We start from the raw sequence: 23532 nt of genomic DNA, 5'->3' as shown, positions 1-23532 counted from the left end.
TACTTTATTTATTCCCAGGGTGATATTAGTCCATAAAACAAATTTGCAGCTTATTTAGCAGCCTTAGCTTTTATCAGCTTTTTTTAAGGGTGTTGAATGATTACCCAGGAGATCACACCATAAAAGTTGCAGTGACAGGAAGTAACTATCTATCCAGCATCTTCGGTGGAAAATATAGGTGAAGCCATACTGTGGTTTTAAATGTACCATATGGAAAGTCTCTGTTTAAAGGCAGTAGTTTTATTTATTTTTGTCTTTTTGGGGCTGCACCTGCAGCATATGGAGATTCCCAGCCCAGGGATCTAACAGGAGCTGTAGCTGCCAGCCTACTCCACAGCCACAGCAGTGCTGGATCTGATTTGCATCTGTGACCCACACCACAGCTCACGGCAATGCTGGATCCTCAATCCATTGAGTGAGGCCAGGGATCCAACCTATAACCTCATGGGTCCTAGCTGGATTCGTTTCCACTGTGCCATGATGGGAACTTCCATGAAATAATTCTTTCTTTCTTTTTTTTTTTTAAAAAAATTTTTGGCATATAGTTGATTTCCAGTGTTGTATTATTTTTAGGTGTACAGCAAAGTCAATGGATCCTGCATATACATGTATCTGTTCTTTTTTTCCCATATAGGTTATGACAGACTGTTGAGTAGACCTCCCTGTGCTATACAGAAGGTCCTTGTTGGCTGTCAATTTTATGTACAATAGTGTGTATATGTTATTCCCAGCCTTCCAGTTTTTCCCTCCCCCACCCCATGTTTCCCCTACGGTACACATAAATTTGATTTTGAAATCTGTGGGTTTGCTTTTGTTTTATAAGTAAATTCCTTGTATTTTGATTAGATTCCACGTGTAAGTGATAGCCTAGGATATTTGTCTTTCTCCTTCTGACTGACTTCGCTTAGAAGGATAATCTCTAGGTCCCTCCCTGCTGCTGCACATGGCACTGCTTCCTTCTTCTCCATGGCTGAGTAACAGTCCATTGTATATATGCACCACATCTTCTTTATCCATTCCTCTGTTGATGGACACTTAGATTGCTTCTATGTCTTGGCTACTATGTCTTGGCCGCAGTGAATACTGGGGTGCATGAATCTTTTTGAATTACAATTTTCTTCAAGTATGTGTCCAGGAGTGGGATTGGCGGATCATACGTGGTCTTGCTCTAAGTGCAGTTTCTCTTCTCTCATCTTTCAGTGGCGCCAATATTGCTTCCCTGACCAGGGACATTGGCATATGGTCTCTGTGTTTGAAAAATTCATTCTGAGGAAACAGGTTTTAGTTTCTCTCACGGCAAAATGCCAAGACAGTTATCTTTAACAGGTAGCTTTGATCCAAGAAATTTAAGTTGAAATGAAGTTCTTTCTCTTTATATTGATAGCATCTTTTCATAGATCAGAATAATGCTCTATTCTCTAATCATTTGGAATCAATGAGTCTAGTACTTAAAATAAAGGAAGTAAGACATAGATTAAGGCATCAAGAGTATTCGAACATATCTTCTTCCCTCTGTTTCCTTAGTGAAATTTAGTTTTTATAAAACTAAAGAATTGGAGTTCTTTTTGTGGCTCAGAGGTCAGTGAACCTGACTAGGAACCATGAGGTTGTGGGTTTGATCCCTGGCCTTGATCAATGGGTTAAGGATCCGGCATTGCCGTGGGCTGTGGTGTAGGTTGCAGACACGGCTCGGCTCCAGCGTTGCTGTGGTGGAGGCCAGCAGCTACAGCTCCGATTCGACCCCTAGCCTGGGAACCTCCATATGCCATGGGTGTGGGCCTAAAAAGCAAAAAAACAAAAAACAAACAAAAAAAAATAAACTAAAGAATTGCAAGATTTTTAGGGTGGGCAATAATTATCATACCCAGTTTTCTATTTCACAACTGGAAAGATACTTGAAGAGATAATTTTATGGGTATCTAATCTTAAATTTTAGCTGTCAGGAGAACCGCTTTTGTGGGGATGAAAGTTTGCTGTGTTCTTAACTGAGCAACTATTGTGCAAAAGGATCCATAAGATGTATTGTGGCATGTAAAAGTAGCAATATAGGGTGTTCCTGTTGTGGCTCAGCAGGTTTTAAACCCAACTAGTATTAATGAGGACACTGGTTTGACCTATGGCCTGGCTCAGTGGGTTAAGGATCAGTGTTGCCATGAGCTGTGGCATAGGTCACAGATGTGGCTTGGATCTGGTATGGCTGTGGCTGTCACATAGGCCTAACTGCAGCACTGATTTGACCCCTAGCCCAGAAGCTTTCATATGCCACAGGTGTGGCCCTAAAAAGCAAAAAAAGAAAAAAAAAGCAATTGAACACCTTTTTTTGGCCATTAATTAATATACAAAGAGAAGGCTTCATAGAGATTTTACCAGAGTATCATTTTGATAAAGGAATTTTTCTGTTTTGTTCTGTGTTTTTGTTTGTTTAGCTCAAGAATCCTCTTCAGTATATTGGCTAAACCAGACTCTCATTTTATGGTTTGTAGAAAGCTATAACCTATACCATGAATTTTTAATTCAAACGTCATTCTCTTTGATGCTTTGTCTTGTTTTCAGATGTCAGCCTTGCAGTTGTCACCTCTCAGGAGCCTTGAATGAAACCTGTCACTCAGTCACGGGCCACTGTTTCTGTAAACAGTTTGTCACTGGCTCAAAGTGTGATACTTGCGTTCCCAGCGCCAGCCATTTGGATGTGAACAATCCGCTGGGCTGCAGCAAAAGTAAGTGAATCCTGGTCCATTGCTGGTGTATGAAATGACGTCATGAACGGCACAGAGTCTCATTCATTTCTCGTTCCATCAAGAACCCATCAGCAAGGCTTGGGTGCAATGTGGAGAATTTAAGTTAGACGTGAAAAAAAGAATTATACCAAATGAAACTTGGGCTCTTTGCCTGGATTGGGTCCTTGAATATGGTTGTACGATTATATTAGTAGTGGGAAATTTACATTGGTTTGCTTGAATGGTATTACTAGTAAGGTTTACCCCAAATGAAGGGTTTTCCCAGAATATGGGACTTTTAGTGCAAACATTAGGACAGCCCTGGTTAAACCAAAATGATTGTTCACCCAGACACCCAAGAACATTCCAGGTAATGTCTCTAACAAATGGAAGATTTATACTAATTTATTGTGAGATTTATGTTCTCCTATCCCCCAATTTTATGGACAGTATGCTACTATTCTTTGTTTATTGATATTGTAGTAATTATTGTCTTATTTATCACCACATATTGTTTACTACTGTAGTTGATATTCCCATCTTTGGGAATATCAATAAAGTTGAATTAGTTGTTTCAACTCTCACATTTTTGTTGTAACTCTTGGAAGGTAAAGGTTACATTGTATTGTCTTTTGACTTCTCAGCATTGTTCTCCAGTGCCTTGAATGGATGGGGCAAGGTCACCTGCAGTCCTACAATTTCATAGCATGTTGGTGATTTCTTTATATTTACTTCAAGTTCATATATCCTTACCTTTTCCAAGAGTCCAAAGAAATGCTTGCTGAGAACATATGGTAAGGGGCCCTCTATAATATGCTACCCAATGCATATCCTCCTTGAGGCATCCTGAGACCATATCATTGCATCACAATGCTAGAATGCATGCTATGCACCACAAGTGCAGACAAATCATTGTAAACAGGCATGCCTGAAAGAGTGCCATCTTATTTAAGGGAGCGAGGGAAAAGTAATAAAATATTGGGCTCCATGGCAACTATACTAGACATCGAAGGTGTGGAAGGCAAGGCACAGCTAATGATTAGTAAGGCATATTCAGCATTTGTACCTGTGTGTTTTATCTTCATCATCCTGTGTTTCATTGGTCTCTCTGGATTTTAGTAGAAGTAAAACCGTAGGTATTTATGCTACTCTTGGGAAAGGACCGCCATTATTACCTTTGTGTTTAAATACAGTCTAAACACCGATCTGGGTTCATGGAACATTTAATTAATATTTGTTTTTCATCAATTAGCTATATAATTGATTCGTGTGCAACAGGAATTCCAGCGCATTTCTTTGGATATAAATTGTAGACCACCATTCGTAAAAGAATTGTGACAGCTTTACATACCACGTATGGAATCTTAGTGATTTTTTTTTTTATTGCTCCTGCCACTAATTTTGTCTGAAAATATTGACATCTGCTCCATTTTTTCTACCTGTTCTTGCACCTGAGACACAGTCTAGGAATCACACCTCAGGCAAAAGCAGATAGTCTGGTCACTTGAAAGCTGGCCTACATTTCTTAGTAGTGTGTAGACTTTTACTCCTACATGAAGATTTTCTTTTCTGGGCTAAACATTTTTGGTTGGTCCAAATGCTTCCAATTTTTAATAGTTTAAAATACTTCCATATTTACGGTTATTCTTTTCAGGGTATGCTCCTTTTGACTTTCCAGCTCTTTAAGATGGTGATATTTTGTATTGAACATGTTCCTCCAACTACTGTGGAGGTGGTTTTGTTTGTGGTGTTTTATAACATTTAACAAAACATCGTGCAAAGTGAGAAACTCAGCATCAACACAGGTAATTAATGATAAAAAAAATTAGGATTTCTGCCCTCAAAGGAGCTCAAAACACAGTCGAGTGATGGATACGATGGTAATAAAAAGGACTGAATGGGGGGAGCAGGGAAGTGCTAGCTGTGAAGGGAGCTGCTGTCTGTCCTATTCCCCTGTGATTTTCACACGGTCCTTTTTATTCCCCCAACAGCCAGACCAGCCAGCCTCACAAAGATATGATGCTATTGAAGGGAACATAGTGCTATCTATTGTTGAAACTGTGAACTACCTCAGGCCCTATTTTTCTTTGTGTCTACATGATGTCAAGAATATATTTTCCCTAAATTGTGTAATGTGGTGTGGTGTTCTTCTGTACAGTTTGGGAATCATGGGATTATAACGATTATCTTGGCCACTTCCATAGCCATTGACAAAAGTTTAGCAGTATCACCTGTGATGAATTTTTTTTTTTTTTTTGACAAGGAGTGGAGGTGGGGATCCTAAAATATAAATTCTGGGGTGAGAATCTTGGGATATAATTTCTAGACTACAGGAGAATTGAATTAAAATCTGATAGACCCTCTCTCATAATACGCTACCTTCGTTGATTAGTTGTCCTGCCTTAGTGATGTAGTTGTCTCCGATGAATAATTGTTTAATGCGTTTAAAATGAGAGGCATTCTCTTTGATATGGAGAGAAAGAAACAGAACACATCTGAAAGGGATCTGCAAGCTTTCCTATGAATGGCATTCCAGTTTGTCTTAAACTTTTGGCTGTAAGCTTAACTAAACAAAACAAACATACATTCATAGCTCATTTGTATTGAAATCTTGACACTACTCACTTTTATGCTTATCCTTGGTTATCTATCCATCTTTTTATCATCCACATCTTTTTTTTTTCTTTTTAGGGCTGTACCTGTGGCATATGGGTCAAATTGGAGCTGCAGCTGTAGGCCTACACCACAGCCACAGCAATGCCAGATCTGAGCCATGTCTGCTACCAATGCCACAACTTGAGGCAATGCCAGATCCTTAGCCCACTGAGTGAGGCCAGAGATTTAAGCCACATCCTCACAGCCACTGTGTTGGGTTTTGAATCTGCTGAGCCACAACAGGAACTCCCATCATCCACATTATTTATCTCCATTTGTCAGAGATGATCTCGTAGCTCTCTTTAAAAAATATTTTTATTATGGTAAAACATACATCACACAAAATTTACCAAATTGGCTCTTTTAAAATATACGGTTCAGTGATACGAAATACTTTGATAATGCTGTGTAGTGGTCACTACTGTCCATCTCCTTAGCTCTCTTCTTGTGAAGCTGGAGCTCTGAACCCATTGAACAATATCCTCCCCCCTCATTTTCCCCAGCTCCTGGCAACCATGACTTAACTTTCCATCGCTATGATTTTGAATAATCTAAGTACTTCATATAAGCAAAATCATAAAGTATTTGCTTTTTCGTTGCAGGCTTATTTCACCTAGCATATGTCCTCAATATTCCTCCATGTTTTAGCATATGTCAGAATTTCCTTCCTTTTGAAGCTGAGCCCTATCTCATTATTTGTTTATACTACCTTGTGCTTCTCTGTTCATCTGTCAGTGGACACCTGGGTTGCTTCTATGCTTTAGCTTTTGTGAATAATACTGCTATGAACATGGGTATACAAACATCTCTTCAAGACTCTGCCTTTAGTTCTTTTGGGTGCGTACTCAGAAGTGGGATTGCTGGGTCATACGGTCATTCTATTTTTATTTTATTTTTTTGAGGAACTGCCATACTGTTTTCCATGACAACTTTACCTTCGTACATTCTTACCAAAAGTGAACAGGGATGCCATCTTCTCTACATCTTTGCCAATGTGTGTAAGATGGTATCTCATTGTAGTTTTGATTTGTGTTTCCTCAGTGTTTAGTGATATTGAGCATCTTTTCATGTGCTCATGGACTATTTGTTCTTTGGAGAAATACCTCTTCAAATCCTTTGCCCATTTCTTAATGGAATTTTTTGGGTTTGCCCTGAGGTTTCTTCTAAGACTTTTATAGTCTTAGGTCTTATGTTTTAAATCTTTAATCTGTTTTGAATTAATTTTTATAAATGGTGTTAGATAAGGGTCCAACTTCCTTCTTTTGCACATGGATATCCAGTTTTTCCAGATCTATATGTTGAAAAGACATTACTTCCTCTTTTGAATGGTCTTGGGTTCCTTGTCAAAAATCATTCAACTGTATATATGAGTAGTGGGTATTCATTTCTGGACTTTTTATTCCATTGTTCTATATACCTGTCTTTATGCTGGAGGCGTATTATTTTGATTACTGTGAGTTTGTGGTATGTTTTGTAATCAGAAAGTATGTCTCTTCCAGCTTTGTGTTTTGTTTTGTTTTGTTTTTCAGGATTGTATTGGTGATTTTGGGGTCTTTCAAGATTGCATGTGAATTTTAGGATGAGTTTTCTATTTCTGCAAAAAAATGTCATTGAGATTTTTGACAAGGTTTCCATTAAATCCATAGATTTCTTTGGGTAGTATTGACATATTAAATTTCCTAATCCATGAATATGGGATGTGTTTCTATTTATTTATGTCATCTTTAATTTCTTTCAACCAAGTTTTATAGTTTTCAGTTTACAAACCTTTTGCCTCCTTGGTTAATTTAATTCCTAAATTATTCTTTTTGATGTACTGTAAATAATTGTTTTCGTAATGTCCTTTCCAGATCATTCATTTTAATTGTACCGAAATACAGTTGATCTTCGTTTGTTGACTTTGTACCCTACTACATTGTGGAATTCATTGATTAGTTGCAAATGTTTTGTATGTGTGTGTCTTTAGAGTTTTCTGTGTAAAAGATCATATCAGGGAGTTCCCGTCGTGGCGCAGTGGTTAACGAATCCGACTAGGAACCATGAGGTTGCGGGTTTGGTCCCTGCCCTTGCTCAGTGGGTTAACAACCTGGCGTTGCTGTGAGCTGTGGTGTAGGTTGCAGACGCGGCTCGGATCCCGCGTTGCTGTGGCTCTGGCGTAGGCCGGTGGCTACAGCTCCGATTCAACCCCTAGCCTGGGAACCTCCATATGCCGCGGGAGCGGCCCAAGAAATAGCAACAACAACAACAACAAAAAAAGACAAAAAAAAAAAAAAAAGATCATATCATATGTGAACAAGTATAATTTTACTTTTTCCTTGTTAATTTGGAGGCCTTTTATTCCTCTTTCATGCCTAATTGCTTTGGCTAGAACTTCAAATACCATATGGAATTGAAATTGTGACAACAGGAATCCTTGCCTGGTTTCTGATCCTAGAGAAAAAGCTTTCAGTCTTTAACCATTGAGTGTGATGTTTTCTGTAGGTTTTTCATACATGGATTTTATTATTTTGAGGTAGTTTCCTGCTATTCCAGTTCTTTTATTTTTTATTTTTTGAAAAGGTATTTTTTTATCAAAATTTTTTCTCTGTTAGATGATCATGTTTTAACTTTCCTTCATTCTGTTAGTGTAGTATATTGCTTTGATCAACTTAATGTCTGTTGAAACATCTTTGCATTCCAGGAATAAGCCCCACCTGGTCATGGTACATAATTTCGTTTCAATATGTCACTGATTTTGAGTTGCTAGTACTTTGTTGAAGATATTTCCATCAGTTCAGGGACATTTTTCTATAGTTTTCTTCTCTTGTAATGTCTTTATCTGGCTTTAGTATCAGCCTCATAAAATGAGTTAGAAAATGTTCACCTCTCTTCAAATTTTTGGAAAAATTTGAAAAGAAATTCTATTAGCAAATTCACCAATTAATCCATTAAGTCCAGGGCTTTTCTTTGTTGTGAGACTTTTAATTACTTATTCGGTCTCCTCACTAGTATAAGCCTACTCAGATGCTTTATTTCTTTGTGATTTAGTCTTGGTAAGTTTTGTCTTTCTAGGAGTTTGCCCATTTTATTGATGTTTTATTCAATTTGTTGGTATACAACATTATGAAAGTATTTAATATCACTGAACTGTACATTTTAAAACGATTAATTTGGCAAATTTTATGTTATGTGTATATGACCACTATAAAATTTTTTTAAGGAAAGCCGTAAGAGCTTCTGGTGGAATTGGGGCAAAAGTCTACATAGTTGAAACTTTAGTTGATTGAAGTTGGGAGGGTCAACATCACAATTCCATCCTCCACCTGGGTGGGACCCTAGTTCCTGCACAAAGAAGATGTACTGTAGAAGTATTGTTACCTATATTCCTTGACAACCAGGACCCAGCCCCAAGGCTGCACTATTTTCTTGACTGCCCCTCCCTTGTTTGTGCATTCCCTCCCTTAAGATCTTCAATTACTGAGACCTGTTCAAGGGAAAATTTGTGAGCAGGCCTAAACCATGACATGGCTTAGGCCAAAATGGATTCTCTTATGTCACGAAAGCCATTCCTGGTTCTCTTTCTCCAGGAACCCCTAACCTATCGGCTTAAAGAAATATGTCGTTTAATCTCCAAATATGGATTTTCAACTTGTTTTTCTGTTATTGATTTCCAGTTTAGTTCTTTTGTAGCATGAGAATATACTTTCAATTATTTATATACTTCCACATTTTTAAGATAGGTTTTATGGCCCACAATGTGGTCCATCTTGAATGCTTCATCTGAACTTGAGAAGAATGTGTATTAGGAGGAGTAGTCCATAAAAGTCAATTAGATCAGTCTGGTTCAATGTTTTTCAGGTCAGCTATATCCATATTCATTTTCTGAGTGCTAATAAATCTCTCAGTTACTGAAAGGGTGATGTAGAATTCTCTAATTGCAATAGGATTTATCTATTTTTCATTGCCATTTTATTGATTTTTGTCTTAAATATTTTGACAATCTGTTTTTAGGTGCATTCTATTCTTGAACATTGACCGTTCTTTTCATTATATAATGTTCTTCTTTTCCCCTATTTTAAGGTCTGAAATAAAAAAGAAGCTATTCCAGCTTTCTTTTGATTTGTTAGCATATTTTCCCCATCCCTTTATTCTTACATATCTGTTTCTTTACATTTTAATTGAGTTTCTTGTAGATCACATGTTGATGGATCTTGTTCTATCCATTTCATAAATCTCTGTCCCATAATTGTTGAGTTTTGGCCATTCACACTTAAAGTAATGACTGATACACCTAGGAGTGGAAATGTGGCCCACATGGTATCTCTATGTTTATACTTTTGAGAAGAGCCAGACTGTTTTCCTAAGTATCTGTGCTATTCTCATTCTCACCAGTATGTATAAAATTTCCAGTTTCTCCACATCTTCAAGAACACTAATTATCTTTTAAATTATAGCCGTTATAGTAGTGCAAAGTGTTATATCACTGTGGTTTTGATGTATATTTTGCAGATGACTAAGGATGTCAAGCATTTTTTCATGCGCTTATTGGCTGTTTTATCTTCTTTGGAGACATATTGATTTAGTTTTACCTTTTGTTGGGGGGGGTATTTTTCTTTATTACTCAGTTGTAATTGTTTTTTATATGTTATAAGTACAAGTCCTTTATCAGCTATACAATTTGCAAATGTTTTCTCCCATTCTATGCATTGTCTTTAAACTTTTTTTGATAGTGTCATTTGAAGCATAGTAGTTTTTAATTTTGAGAAAGTCTAATTTATCTTTTTTTTTATTTTATTGCTCATGCATTCATATCTATGAAACCACTGCCAAATCCAAGATTACAAAAATTTACACTTATTTTTGCTGCTAAGAGTTTTATATTTTGGCTCTTCCACTTAGGTCTTTGATCTATTTTGAATTAATTTCTATATATGGTGTGATTTAGGCTCCAGTTTCATTCTTTTAAATGTGGCTATCTAGTTGTCCAACCATCATTTGTTTAAAAGAATATTCTTTCCTTTCATAATTAGTGCTCTTATTGAAAATTGGTTTTCCATACTCTAACTTTTTTTTTTTGTCTTTTTTTTTTTTTGCCATTTCTTGGGTCGCTCCCACGGCATATGGAGGTTCCCAGGCTAGGGGTTGAATGGGAGCTGTAGCCACTGGCCTATGCCAGAGCCACAACAACGCGGGATCTGAGCCGCATCTGCTCACGGCAATGCCGGATCATTAACCCACTGAGCAAGGGCAGGGATCGAACCCGCAACCTCATGGTTCCTAGTCGGATTCGTTAACTACTGCACCACGACGGGAACTCCTACTCTGTTGTTAACTTTTAACCTACATTTTAGCACAGTTTTATTAGCAATTGTTCTAAGAATTAGAGTGTACATCTTTCTCTGCCACAGATTATTTCAGATTTATATAGACCTAGTTCTAGTAAATATAACAACTATGCTCTGGTATAGGTCTTTTTCTTTCCTTATTTTTGTATTGTTTATGTGCGCTTGTGTATATGCATGTATATTACACTAGTGTAATTATTCTTTTAAATAATATGCTTAAAATCATTTGAGGGAAGAAAACAGGATATGAATAGAGAACACACACACACACTGTCTTTAATATTTACCTACGTATTTATGATTTCTGGTATTTGTCATACCCTCATTATTCCGTTTACTCTCTGTATCATTTCCCTTAGCCTGATGTATTACTTTAGTATTTCTGGTCTGTTATCAATTTTTCAAGTTTTAATGGGGCTAAACTGTTAACAGTGAATTCTCTTCATTTTTTTTTTAATTATTTGAGAAAACCTTTATTTTACTTGTGCATTTGATGGGTATTTTTTCCTATATGAAGAATTCTTGATACCAACTTTTTTTTTTTTCTTTTAGGGCTTTAAATAAGTCTAAATTTATCGTTCTACTACTTTTGGTCTCCATTGCTTTTGTAAGCCTTTAATTGTATTTACCTTCAACTATGTATGCGTTGTTTTTCTCTTACTACTTTCAAGATGATGTCTGTGTCTTTCACCAGGTTAATTGTACTATGTCTAGGTCTGGATTGCTTTGTGTGCACCCTACTTGCATTATGCTTTTTGGAACTGTTGATAAGTATTTTCATTGAATTTGGACAGTATGAGACAGTATTTCTTCATATCTTTTTCCTCATTTATCTGTCTTTTCTCTCCTTTCATAGTCCCCATTGCCCATGTGTTGGCACATGGTACATCTGACGTTTTATCACAGGACTCTGAGGCTTTTTTCACTCTTGTTCAATTTTTTTTTTCCTCTGTTATTTGGATTGGATAAATCATATTGCTATATCTTTAAGTTCTATCTATTGCTTTATATCAGTTTGCTGATTCTTCTTTCATTTCAAATCTGCCGTTGGGTCATCTCTAGAGAAGTTTCATTTTAGTTATTATATTGTTCAACTCTGGTTTTGATGTTTTAATACATTCTATTTCTCTTGAAATCCCCCTTTTATTGAAACATCATTATCATATTTGTCTTTAATTTTTAGAAAATATTTATAATAGTTGCTACCTCTTTTTTTTTAAAGAGGTAGACATTATCATTTTCTTACTATATATGAGGAAACGTTCAGAGCATCCAATTGACATTTGGTGGCAACCATACAATTACCAAAATTCCCAAGCTGAGATGTAGTCCTAAACTGATGGATGTGGTCACAATATTATACTTTCCTTCAATAAAAGAGAGTCTATATACAAATACCATTCTTGGCAATTTCTTTTTTCTTTTTAGCTTTTAGGGCCATACCCCGTGGCTAGGGGTTGAATCAGAGCTACAGCTACCAGCTATAGCCAAAGCAATGCATGATATGAGCCACATCTGTGACCTACACCACAGCTCCTGGCAATGCCAGATCTCCAACCCACTGAGCAAGGCTAGGGATCGAACCTGCATCCCCATGGATAATAATAGTTGGATTCATTTCTGTGGTGCCGCAGTGGGAACTCCTGTTTCTTGGCAATTTTGATTAACACATATATGCCTATTTTCTCAGACTCCTACTTTCAGCACATAAAGTGGGTTTGAGTTATGCCCAGGATTTCGAAATATTTATTCTTAGAGTAGTATTGGACTATCTAAACCTTCAGACCTTTGGAAATTCTCATTTAAGTGTCAAACAAGCACTGTTAATTTGTACAGTCAGACAAGATTGTGGTTAGAGATGGCAAAGAATAATCAACTTTAAATGTTTGAAAGAGCCCACGTGTATATACATGTGTTTGATTTTTGCGTTTGTTGCCAAGGAAATTTTCATGTAATGCACATCACTTCTGATAACTCTTGACATGGGACTGAAACATCTATCTCTTTTTCAGTGATCCCAAAAGTTTTGCTGTCTCAGAAAATACTCTGAAGATCAGTTTTGATTGCTCTAACTCTGAAATCTGTTGTGTTCCTGATAGCATGCAGGGTTTTAGTTGTGATCACTATTATTCACTGAAAAATATTAAATTGCCATAGATTACAAGGCTCTTTTGCGAGTGCTATAGATGAAGCAGTTATGAATCTTTGAGGTTCCACCCAGAATAACAGGATGTACAGCCTTAAATTAAAATTCACTGAAAGATCAAATGTACTGGCAACATGCAACCAGCCTCAGTGACCACCTCAAAATATGGTAGATCTTTGAATTAAAACATATAATGAGGTGCTCTTTGGAAATAATTACCTTGTCATATGTCATTTTGAAATTATTATTATTCTCATTCTGCATCTAAATAGGCATATAGACAGTTAGAATGTTAACCTAATAATGAAAATTCCCTTAAAAAGATAAAAAAGGAGAAGAGTGAGGATGTTATCTTGTTTTAATATCTTTCTTTAAAAATACAGCACTGTTATTATCTACCATATGTTTAGAGACATTGTCTTTTGGAAGCCTATGCATAATATATGGAGGTTTATAAATTTCAAATTCAGTGCTCTTGAAATACTTTCTTACAATGTTATTATTGAATTATATCATGTCTTTAAAATGGAGTATATCACTCTTGAATTCTGATGATTAGTAATAGCTTTTAGCTGAAGGTCTTTGCCTGGTGTGTAGGATAACTTCCTGTCACTACTTCATACCTCCCAACTGAAAGGTGGATTCAACTATGAAAAGGGACCTTTCAACCATAATTTCTTCAAATACTTTTTCTATCCCCTTTTCTCTTTCTTCTTCTGGAATTCGTATTGTGTGTAGATTGACGTGATTTATATTATCCCATAGGTTTCTTATATTGCTTTCATTTTTTTTTTTTCATTTGGCTTTTTCTCTGCTGTTCTGATTGAGTGATTTCCATTATTCTATCTTCCAGATCACTTATTCTTTCTTCTTCATTATTCAATCTGCTATTCATTGCCTTTCACTCAGCTTTCATCTGGGCAAATGAGTTTTCTCCTTTTTCTTGGCTCCTCTTCATAGTTTCTAGTTATCTGTTACAGTAAATCTGCATTCCTGTCAATAGCCTTTCTTAATTTCTTGAATATTTTCATTATCTCCTTTTCGAACTTGGTGTCCGTCAGACAAAGGTCTGTCTCATTGTTTCTTCTTTCAGGGGAATTCTCTTCATCTTTTAACTGGGAGTGGTTTCTCTACTTCTCCATTTTGCTTTTATTTCTCTTATTCGGAGAGCTTAGGAGAAACAGTTGTCTACTGGGGTCTTGGAGGGCTATGTTTATGTGGGAGTGCCCCTGTGTAACCTGCATGGGTTTAATATTTTTGAAATGAGGATTGTTTTTAGTATGGATGACAGCCGCCCCTTTCCTCCATGTGCATTGGCCGTTATCACCTTGAGCGGGGCGTGACTGGTGGTGTGGTGACCGGAGCCTTCCCTGGGTATTGAGCAGGGTCTCCTTTTTGCTCTGCGGTTGTCACTGCCTGGTCAGAGGCAGGGTCTGCTCTGTCGTTGTTGGAGGAGAAGCACCCAGATCTGTTTCTGAGCTGGTTTTCTGAGCTGTGGTGTGAGGTTGGTGGGGCTGGGATGCTCCCACTGGAGAAAGACGAGCCACTGAGGGTTGTCCAGGAGGGAACACACCATGCTGTGTCACCAGTCCCCCACTGTGTGGGCTCAGAACGTTCACTGGTGTTGGCACTGCCCTGGGCCCCCTCTACCCTGGGAATATTGGCGGTCGGCTGGCCCTGGAGTTCCTCAGGCATTGTTTTCACAGAGCCACCCCTGGCACAGATTCACTGAAGCCAAGTCCTAGGACTGCAGTAGCCATGCACCTGGACCAGCCATGGGAGCTATGGGGGCAGCCCAGACCCTGTCCTGGCCCAGTCCCTATGAGCGGGCCCACAGAGCCCACAGCTGCTAAGGCCGGACCCTGTCCCAGCTGTAGGAACACCCTCTGTCTGCTCAGATGTCTCCCAGACACTGAGTTTACAAAGCCTGCAGTAGTGGTAGTAAACTCACAGCTCACCCAGCCACAGGGAGAGATTTCAGCCCTGCTTCCTATGTCACATGGCCCCTGGGGCTCTGCTCTGATTTCAGCCCTGCCTCTGCAAGTGGGCAACCCACTGGTATCTGAGGCCCCTGAGGTGGCACCCAGTATATTTGCTTCCACGCCCCATGGCGGTGGTGCCCGGGAGCACTCAGGGAGAGAGGGGCTGCCATGGCAGGTCCTACCCCTCCCTTCAGTTGCCACTTAAGAATGGCCTGCCAGGGCTTCCTCCACATACACCCTCAGCTTAAGCCATAGCACACTCCAGCCCCTTCAGGCTGTGCTCATGCAGCCACCCCAGTCCTTCTCCTGGATCTGAACTCTGAGTTTCAACCCCCAGCCCTCCCCGACCCCCACAGCAGGAAATACACATGCTGGACCATGCAGGCAGGTGGCACTGAACTGTTACAGAACCTCTGTCTCTCTTCTGCCGTCGCCCTCTCCGCCTAGCCTCTGAAGTTTCCTTTCTGTCTCAGCTGATCTCCCCACGGGTGAGGGGACTTCCCAGGGAGCAGGAACCTTTCCTCATTGACAGCACCCTTCTTGGGTATGCATCCTGTTCTGCTTCCTTTTGTTTTCTTTTGTCCTACCTGGTTACATGGAGATCTTTCTTGTCTTATCAGGTCTTTGAGGTCTTCTGTAGCGTTAAGTAGGTTTGCTGTGACAATGATCCCATATTTAGATTGTGTGTGTGTGTGTGTGTGTGTCTTGTTAGGGCTGCACCCACAGCAGATGGAATTTCCTAGGCTAGGGGACAAATCAGAGCTGCATCTGACGGCCTGCACCACAGCCACAGCAACGTGGGATCCAAGCCTTTTCTGTGACCCACTCCACAGCTCCCGGCAACACTGGATCCTTAACCCGCTGAGCGGGGCCAGGGATTGAACCTGCATCCTCATGGATAGTAGTTGGGTTCATTACTGCTGAGCCACCACGGGAACTCCTGTAGACGTATTTTTGATGTGTTTGTGGGAGCTGGTGGTTCCATGGCTCTCTGCTCTGCCATCTTGATTCTCTCCCTAATGCTTATCTTCAGAAAAAGCTGCTTCCAAAGTTGGCCTTTGGCAAAAACTTCTTGGAACCTGGATTTTGTGATGGTTTTCCGCCAACTTCAGCATTTTTAGGAATGACTCTCTCTCCCTTAAATTTTGTATAATTTACATAGATTGTACTTATACCTGCTTTCCTCCTGGGAATCTGAAACGCTGATATGTGCCAGACAGAGGCTGCCTGTATGAATAGTCCCCTGTATAAGCCCTGGGCACTGCGTTTCTAGTGAACGTCCCTGCTTGGTAACATTGCACATGTGTTTTCATGTGTTGCTGGAGGAATTAGTCACGTCCTACATGACTGGAAGCTTGAGCTTGGTTTCCCCCAGGCTTCACCCTTAGTTGACTGTACTCTGCATTCTTTCGCTGTGAGTAGGACTCTATGGTGAGTGAGTGAATTTCCAGTGAATCATCAAACCTGGGAAAATAGTTTCTTCATTAAGCTCTTTATTAAATCACTTGCGTGTGCTCTCTTTTGAAACACTATCATCTAGTGTCTATAGATATTTCATATAAAACCTATTGATGATTATTTGATTGATTCATGCTTTAAGAATTGCTTTCAATAGAAAGATTATTGTTTTAAAAAATACCTGTGCCTTTGACATCTTATTTAATGAGAAGGCCTGATTAGATCATGTTTCTCTGAATGGATGGAGGATTATGCATTTTTTTAAACCAGAAAGGGGTAAATAAACTGATGGTTGATTGTCCTTTTTTTCTCTTTTGCATATTCTGAGGGGAGGATGTAGACTTACTCTCCAAAATAGGGAGACTAAGAAAAATATGTAGTAATAAGAAATAATGTATTTATAGTGTGTCTGTGTATGTATGTGTGTATACATGTATATACATATGAAATGGAAAATCACGGAGTTCCCATTGTGGTGCAGCAGAAACGAATCCAACTAGGAACCATGAAGTTGAGGGTTCGATCCCTGGCCCCGCTCAGTGGGTTAAGGATCTGGTGTTGCTGAGAGCTGTGGTGTAGATCGCAGATGCGGCTCAGGTCCCAAGTTGCTGTGGCTCTGGCATAGGCCGATAGCAGCAGTTCTGATTAGACCCCTAGCCTGGGAACTTCCATATGCTGTGGGTGCAGCCCTAAAAGGACAAAAAAAAAAAAAAAAAAGAAAAAAGAAATGGAAAATCACAAAAATACTGAGATGACTGTTCTTATGTGCCTGTTGGAAGAAATCGTATTATCTCTAACAATCAACATTTTTTAGCTGACGTGTACTTTATTTACAATTTTGTGTTATTTTCAGTTGTATAACAAAGTGATTTAGTTATACAAATCCGATTTTTTCTGTTATAGATTATTACACGATACTGAATACAGTTCCCTGCGTTGTACAACAGGTCCTTGTTGTTTATCTGTGTTTTGCATAGTAGTGTGTACCTGTTAATTCCAAACTCCTAATTTATCCTTCTTCCCCCCACCCCACCCCACCCCCGCTTTCCCCTTTGGCAACCATGAGTTTGTTTTCTGTCACAATCGCAAGCATTTTTAACAGGTGTTATAAGCAATCATAGCATCTCTAACAGCTGCTTGTGTGTTAATTTAGTACATTTAAATTGCTTCTTGCTAATATTTAGACTATTTAACATCCGTAGCATTCATAGCTATTTGTATCACCAGCTATTAATTCTTTCTTTTACACTGTGCTCTGTGAAGCAAGATGAGGCATTGTGTTTAATGGAATGGAAAACTTCCTTTTAAAAATTCAAAAATTATACTACTTAAATTTCAAGTCTCAACAGAATTTATGTATATCATCTTTAAGTAGAAAATAAATGTTATGCATCCTTGAGTATTTTCTCAGAAAAAAAAGACAAACAAGTAGAGAGAAAGATACTTTATATTTTCATTTATATGTGGAGTCTAAAAACAAACAAACAAAAAGAAACAAAAACAAAACAATGAACAAAGACAACAAAATAGAAACAAACTCACAGACACAAAGAATACACTAGTGGTTGCAAGATGGGCGGGACGTGGGAATATGGGTGAAACAGATAGATGAACAGGACTAAGAAATATAAATTTCCAGTTACAAAGTAAATAAGTTACAGGGATGTTACATACGTGCATATAGCACAGGGGATATAGTTACTAATGTTGTAATAACTCTGTATGGAACATACTCGGTATAAGTATCAAATCATTGTTATCCACCTGAAATGAATATAGCATCGTTAAGTCATCTGTACTTCAAGAAATGCTTAATGTAAACTTTTGTGGTTTCATTCCTCAACCCTATTTATGTCAGCTACATTGACCTACAAATTTGTTTTATGTTTATAGATAAAAAGCTTTGTTTTAGAGAACTCATGATGTATACCCTTTGTTTATTAATGTCTTGGTAAACCGCATGTCTTCTTGATAAAGTAATCCTAAATCAGAAAGACCTCTTTGCTGGATGTCTTGCTTCAGTTTACTTGTGTCTTTATTGATTGCCTTTGCTAATAAATGCTCTCTCCATTGTAATTTAGCTCCATCCCAGCAACCTCCACCCAGAGGACAAGTTCAAAGTTCTTCTGCTATCAATCTTTCGTGGAGTCCACCTGATTCTCCAAATGCCCACCAGCTTACTTACAGTTTATTCAGGGATGGTCTTGAAATCTACACAACTGAAGATCAATACCCATACAGTGAGTTTAAAGGTTTTGTGATGGAAAGATACAATATTCTAAGAATTGATAAATTAGTTAATGTCTTTGACATTGAGGAGAAATCTTGTGGTTTCTTCTGTCTAGCATGGAGTGTTTCAAGCAGAGAGAGAATTACAGATCTCACTAGTAATCAAAGAAATGCAGTGAAAATGAAATGCTTATTATTTGATAAGCCATGAATGCTTATCAAATCCCCAAAGATGAAAAAAAATGACCCTTTCCAGCATTAAAGAGGATATGGAGAAGCTAGAACTAATGCAAACTGCTGGGCTATCTGTGTGGGTTCATTGGTATGACTTTTCATGTGGAATAACGTGTTAAAATGTATGAGAAACCTTGCCCTTTTGCAAACCATTTGGCTCAGCAAACCTACTTTAGAAAATTTATCTCAAATGAATAGTCATAAATGAACACCAAATCACAAAGTATGTCCAAACCCACACTATTTGTAATGGCAACATATTGGAAAAATTCAGACATTCAGAAAACTTTCAATTAATTGTGGCACATGGCACTATAGAACCTGATACATTATAAAGTACGTTGTAGAATATGGTCACCAATAAAATGCTATCTTATCAATGAATGGAAAACATTGATGAAATATTGTGTAAGGTAATGAAAAGATATTAAAAATAGGTGTTCCCGTCATAGCTTGGTAATAATGAACCCGACTAGTGTCCATGAGGAAGCAGGTTCAATCCCTGTCCTTGCTTAGTGGGTTAACGATCCGGCGTTGCCATGAGTTGTGGTGTAGGTTGCAGACACAGCTCAGATCCTGTGTTGTTGTGGCTGTGGTGTAGGCCAGCTTCTATAGCTCTGATTTAACCCCTAGCCTAAGGACTTCCATATGCTGCAAGTGGAGACCTAAAAGGACCAAAAAAAAAAAAAAAAAAAAAAAAAAAAGAAAGGAATCTATGACTTCTGGTCTCTAATTTTCTCTGGATATAAGGATTATGAAAAATTTATCAAATATTTCTATCATAGGGGGTTCAAGCTTTAAATTCTCAGGTGGAAAAACAGACTATTCCAAAAGATAAATTAGAGTACTAACATTCAAACAAATAGTGGAATTTTATGCCTACCATGTCATCTCCGCAGAGGTAGAACCCAACAACATGACATTAAATTGAGAGAGGAAGGCTGTGAACAAACCATGGACTATCTTTGCTCCTGAAACTTTTATGAAGATTTTACTATTTTATTTATTATTATTATTATTATTTTTTTGTGTGTGTTTTAGGGCCACAACTGTGGCATATAGAATTTCCCAGGGTAGGGGTCAAATTGGAGCTGCAACAACCAGCCTACACCACAGCCACAGCAGGATCTGAGCCATGTCTGCCACCTGCACCACAGCTCACGGCAATGCTGAATACGTAACCTACTGAGCAAGACCAGGGATTGGACTGGCATCCTCATGGATACTAGTCGGGTTTGTTGCTGCTGAGCCACTATGGGAACTCCTGAAGATTTTAAAGTAGCTCGTAGAAGTCACACGATTGAGACCCATTGTCTTAAAAAATTTTTACTAAAATATTTTATATACTTTTTCCATAAAGACAACATGAAGACTTAGAAATTTTTATATTCTTCTGCTCTGCCTTCCCTGATGTTTGCTTTGTTTGCCATGTTTAGCTACAAGCTAGTTTAAGAAACTGGTTTAATAAACAGTGGAACATTGACTCCAATTCAGGTTTCCATTTTGTTCTCTTTGTTTAAGACCTAGTTTTCCAAACTCTAGTTTAATGTGCTTAATTAGGAAAATGTATAAAGCTATGTAGAAACATTGAAGTTCCAAAATCTTTTTCACAATGACTAGGAAGATGCCTTGTTTTGACATATTGATTAGCTTTACAACTTTTGCATAGCATACAGTTTTACTTTGTATATATTACAGTAGGTTACATTTTGCACCTAGTTCTGTATGACTCACATTATTATGGCCAACACTTTGTGTTAACTCTGCATGTCTCTTCAGTACTCCCAGTCTACTTTGAAATTAATGGAAACTCTGAACTTCATGATGCAGATTTCAAAGAGAAACGAACATCTGTCTACATCTGCCATGTTGGCAAAGCATCCTGAAAACCTGCTACTAGAATGTTTATTTTCTTCCAAATGTCAGCATGATCCAGGTGTCCTGAAACTTAAACTTTTGTGATAGGAGAAGAGAGCGTTATAAAAATGTTGAAAGTGATTTTGAAGATGACAGTACTGCTGGTTGAATTATTTCTGGAGTTGTGAATTAGGGCCATCCTCTTCCACAGAGGTGGATTCGACAGTAAAATTAAACTTCAGTTGCACCCTTTAATCCAGAGGCGTGTTTTCAAAGGAGCATAGTGTGATCTGTTTTATAGAACGCTAATGCGAATACAACACTCTGCCTCTTTTTTAGGATTGCCCTGACATAGACCGCAAATAACAGTTTCTTACATAATAAATGTGTGCTCATCCCCTAATCAGACATTTATATAATCCCATTAAGCAAGGTATTATTGCTTAAAACCTTATTTTTCATTAAAGAAATGCTGCTTCTGGCATTTCTTGACAATCACTATAATTAATCATGTGAAAATTATCTGCATGATGGCATTTGAACGGTAAGAACAATTGGGTAATGCTGTCAGAAGTTTGTATCATTCTAATAATACCCTCATGTTTATTACTCTGTTTCCAGTGTGTGGATAGCAAGTGTGATATGAAGAGGAAACAGCACTTATTTTCAGTCGGATGCACACAAATCTTTGGGTTAAATAAAGGCATTTGGAATTATAGGTGGAGAATCATTGAACTTTTCAAAGAAAATTAATAGTGTTGTCTTCCAAGCAAGTTTGACCATTTGCTTGAGACCATTATAGATTTCCTTGTTAGTATAAAACTTTTCCTAGCTAGCCCGATGCACTGTAAGATTCTCCGGAACTGTAGTTTCTAAACTAGGATCATGACACACTGGTATTCTCGTCTTTAGAGTTTGCAGATTATTTGTTCTTAGTATAGCTGCTAATAATGGTTACATAATTTTAAAGGTGATGAAGAATTTTTTAAAGGGAAGTTAAGGTATATTCAATGGTTTACCTCAGTAAATTTTCACTTGTTTTGCATCCTCGTTAGGTTTTTACGAGTAGAAGAGAAAGGTGTAGAGGTTAAAGTTAGTATTCTGGGAATTCTATATAATCAGCACCTACTATTATCTTCCCTGATTCTCAGTCATGGTTCCCCACTGGTATTTTATGTTTCATAGGTGTGAAGAGAATTGCTACCACAGGAAATAGCATACTTTTGATAGTATTGAAGTTTTAGGGCATGGTCAGGAAATCATATTATTTTTTTTCTACTTGAGTTTGATAAACTGAAGGGGCACTACAAATAAGAATCAGGCAGATGGAAATTAAAAATAAAAATGTTTTTTCATTACTAATAGAAGCCATTTTGGAGACTATTCCTTCGGTTTTGCAGGAAGACAGATTAGAAAATAAAAACAAACCCGTGGGCTGATCTGAGCATGCTTTGCTTTTTTTCCCTCCAGATTCCCAGGCAGTTAAATCATTCCTCCTCTGGTGTGCCATGTGTGGGGAGACGGTCCGTAAATGTTCCTCCAGGGAATTTTGCTTCCACGGCAAACTAGAGGATGGTTATTTCTGCATGTGACTAGTGCTTCCATCATCTAGGGACAGGAACATAGTTGAAGTTGAGCGTTTTAGACAATAAAATGTCTTCGTGAACTCTGGGATTTTGTTTCTACCTCTCATGCCATTGTCGTTTGTTCTTCCAGACTACATCAAAGGATCGGTGTAACAAATGGTGAGATAGTTCAGTTACCTCTGAGAGCGATACACAAACGAAAACTTAAGGAGGGGATAAGAATGAAAACAGAAGAGAAGATGAAAATCAGTGGTTATTATAAGGCTCTTAATATTATTTCCTGGGGAAAAATCAGATAAATATGAAGAATCATTCATTCATTAACACTTTGTTCACTTCTTGCTGCATACCAGGACCTGTACCAGCCACTAGAAATACGAGAATGGAAGGAACAGTTCTCATTATTGAAAAGGGAGTCAGATAAATAAACCAAAATTCAGTGTAATGTATTAAGTGCTATGCCAGAATGGACTTGGTGCATTAAGAAATACTCCGTATTAAGAAATACCCTAAGGAGTATTTCTCAGTATCCTGTAAGCGAAGGAGGGGGACAACGCAGCCGTGCCTCTGGGGGCAGAGAGAGCAATAGAGAACCATCAGAAGTTTCACGATAAGCAGGTGGCGACGTCAGTAAGCTGAATGAGCCAGGTACTGCTGTAGAGGAAGAGTAATTCTCTTGGAAGAAATTATATGTGACAAGACTTGAAGGTGTGTGACACAGTAAGGTTAGTTGAGGAAACTTGCTCATTTCGCTGTGGCTCCAGTGGGTGGTAACCTTGGGAGAAAGGCACACCAGCCAGAGAGTGACCCCCTGCATGTCTACGGAGGAATTTCATGACGTTCTTGTGCAACAACTTGTCTAACGTGATTCTGATTTTAGTGCGTATACCTTTTAATTATAAAAGTGGTATATCCAATAAAGCAAATTTAAAAGAAAACAATGTAACCATCACAATTTCAACTTTCCAGAGCCAAAACTAAGTTCATTACGGAAAATTTCTTTTCTTTTTTTCTTTTTTTTGTCTTTTTGTTGTTGTTGTTGCTATTTCTTGGGCCGCTCCCGCGGCATATGGAGGTTCCCAGGCTAGGGGTTGAATCGGAGCTGTAGCCACCGGCCTACGCCAGAGCCACAGCAACTCGGGATCCGAGCTGTGTCTGCAGCCTACACCACAGCTCACGGCAACGCCGGATCGTTAACCCACTGAGCAAGGGCAGGGACCGAACCCGCAACCTCATGGTTCCTAGTCAGATTCGTTAACCACTGCGCCACGACGGGAACTCCTCATTACGGAAAATTTCTTGCATGGTGTGTCCTCCAGTTTATTTTTCATAATAATCAAGTGC

At 38.3% G+C, this 23532-nt stretch overlaps 1 protein-coding gene across 1 annotated transcript in view; it reads left to right on the top strand.

The window, feature by feature from the left end:
- Positions 1–23532, top strand: part of USH2A (usherin) — an 837868-nt gene that overhangs the window by 211230 nt on the left and 603106 nt on the right. The window contains exons 16-17 of the mRNA XM_021064292.2: positions 2554–2717; positions 18364–18522. Of these exons, the coding sequence (XP_020919951.2) occupies positions 2554–2717; positions 18364–18522 (323 nt within the window). The remainder of the gene's footprint in view (positions 1–2553; positions 2718–18363; positions 18523–23532) is intronic.

Source organism: Sus scrofa, chromosome 10, assembly GCF_054392235.1.
Source record: "Sus scrofa isolate SSC_HxYL_T2T_F1_AM1 chromosome 10, Sscrofa_HxYL_maternal_Yorkshire_Landrace_v2.0, whole genome shotgun sequence".
Taxonomy (NCBI): domain Eukaryota; kingdom Metazoa; phylum Chordata; class Mammalia; order Artiodactyla; family Suidae; genus Sus; species Sus scrofa.
Note: the sequence above shows the minus strand (reverse complement) of the source record. Positions and strands in the feature narration are given on the sequence as shown.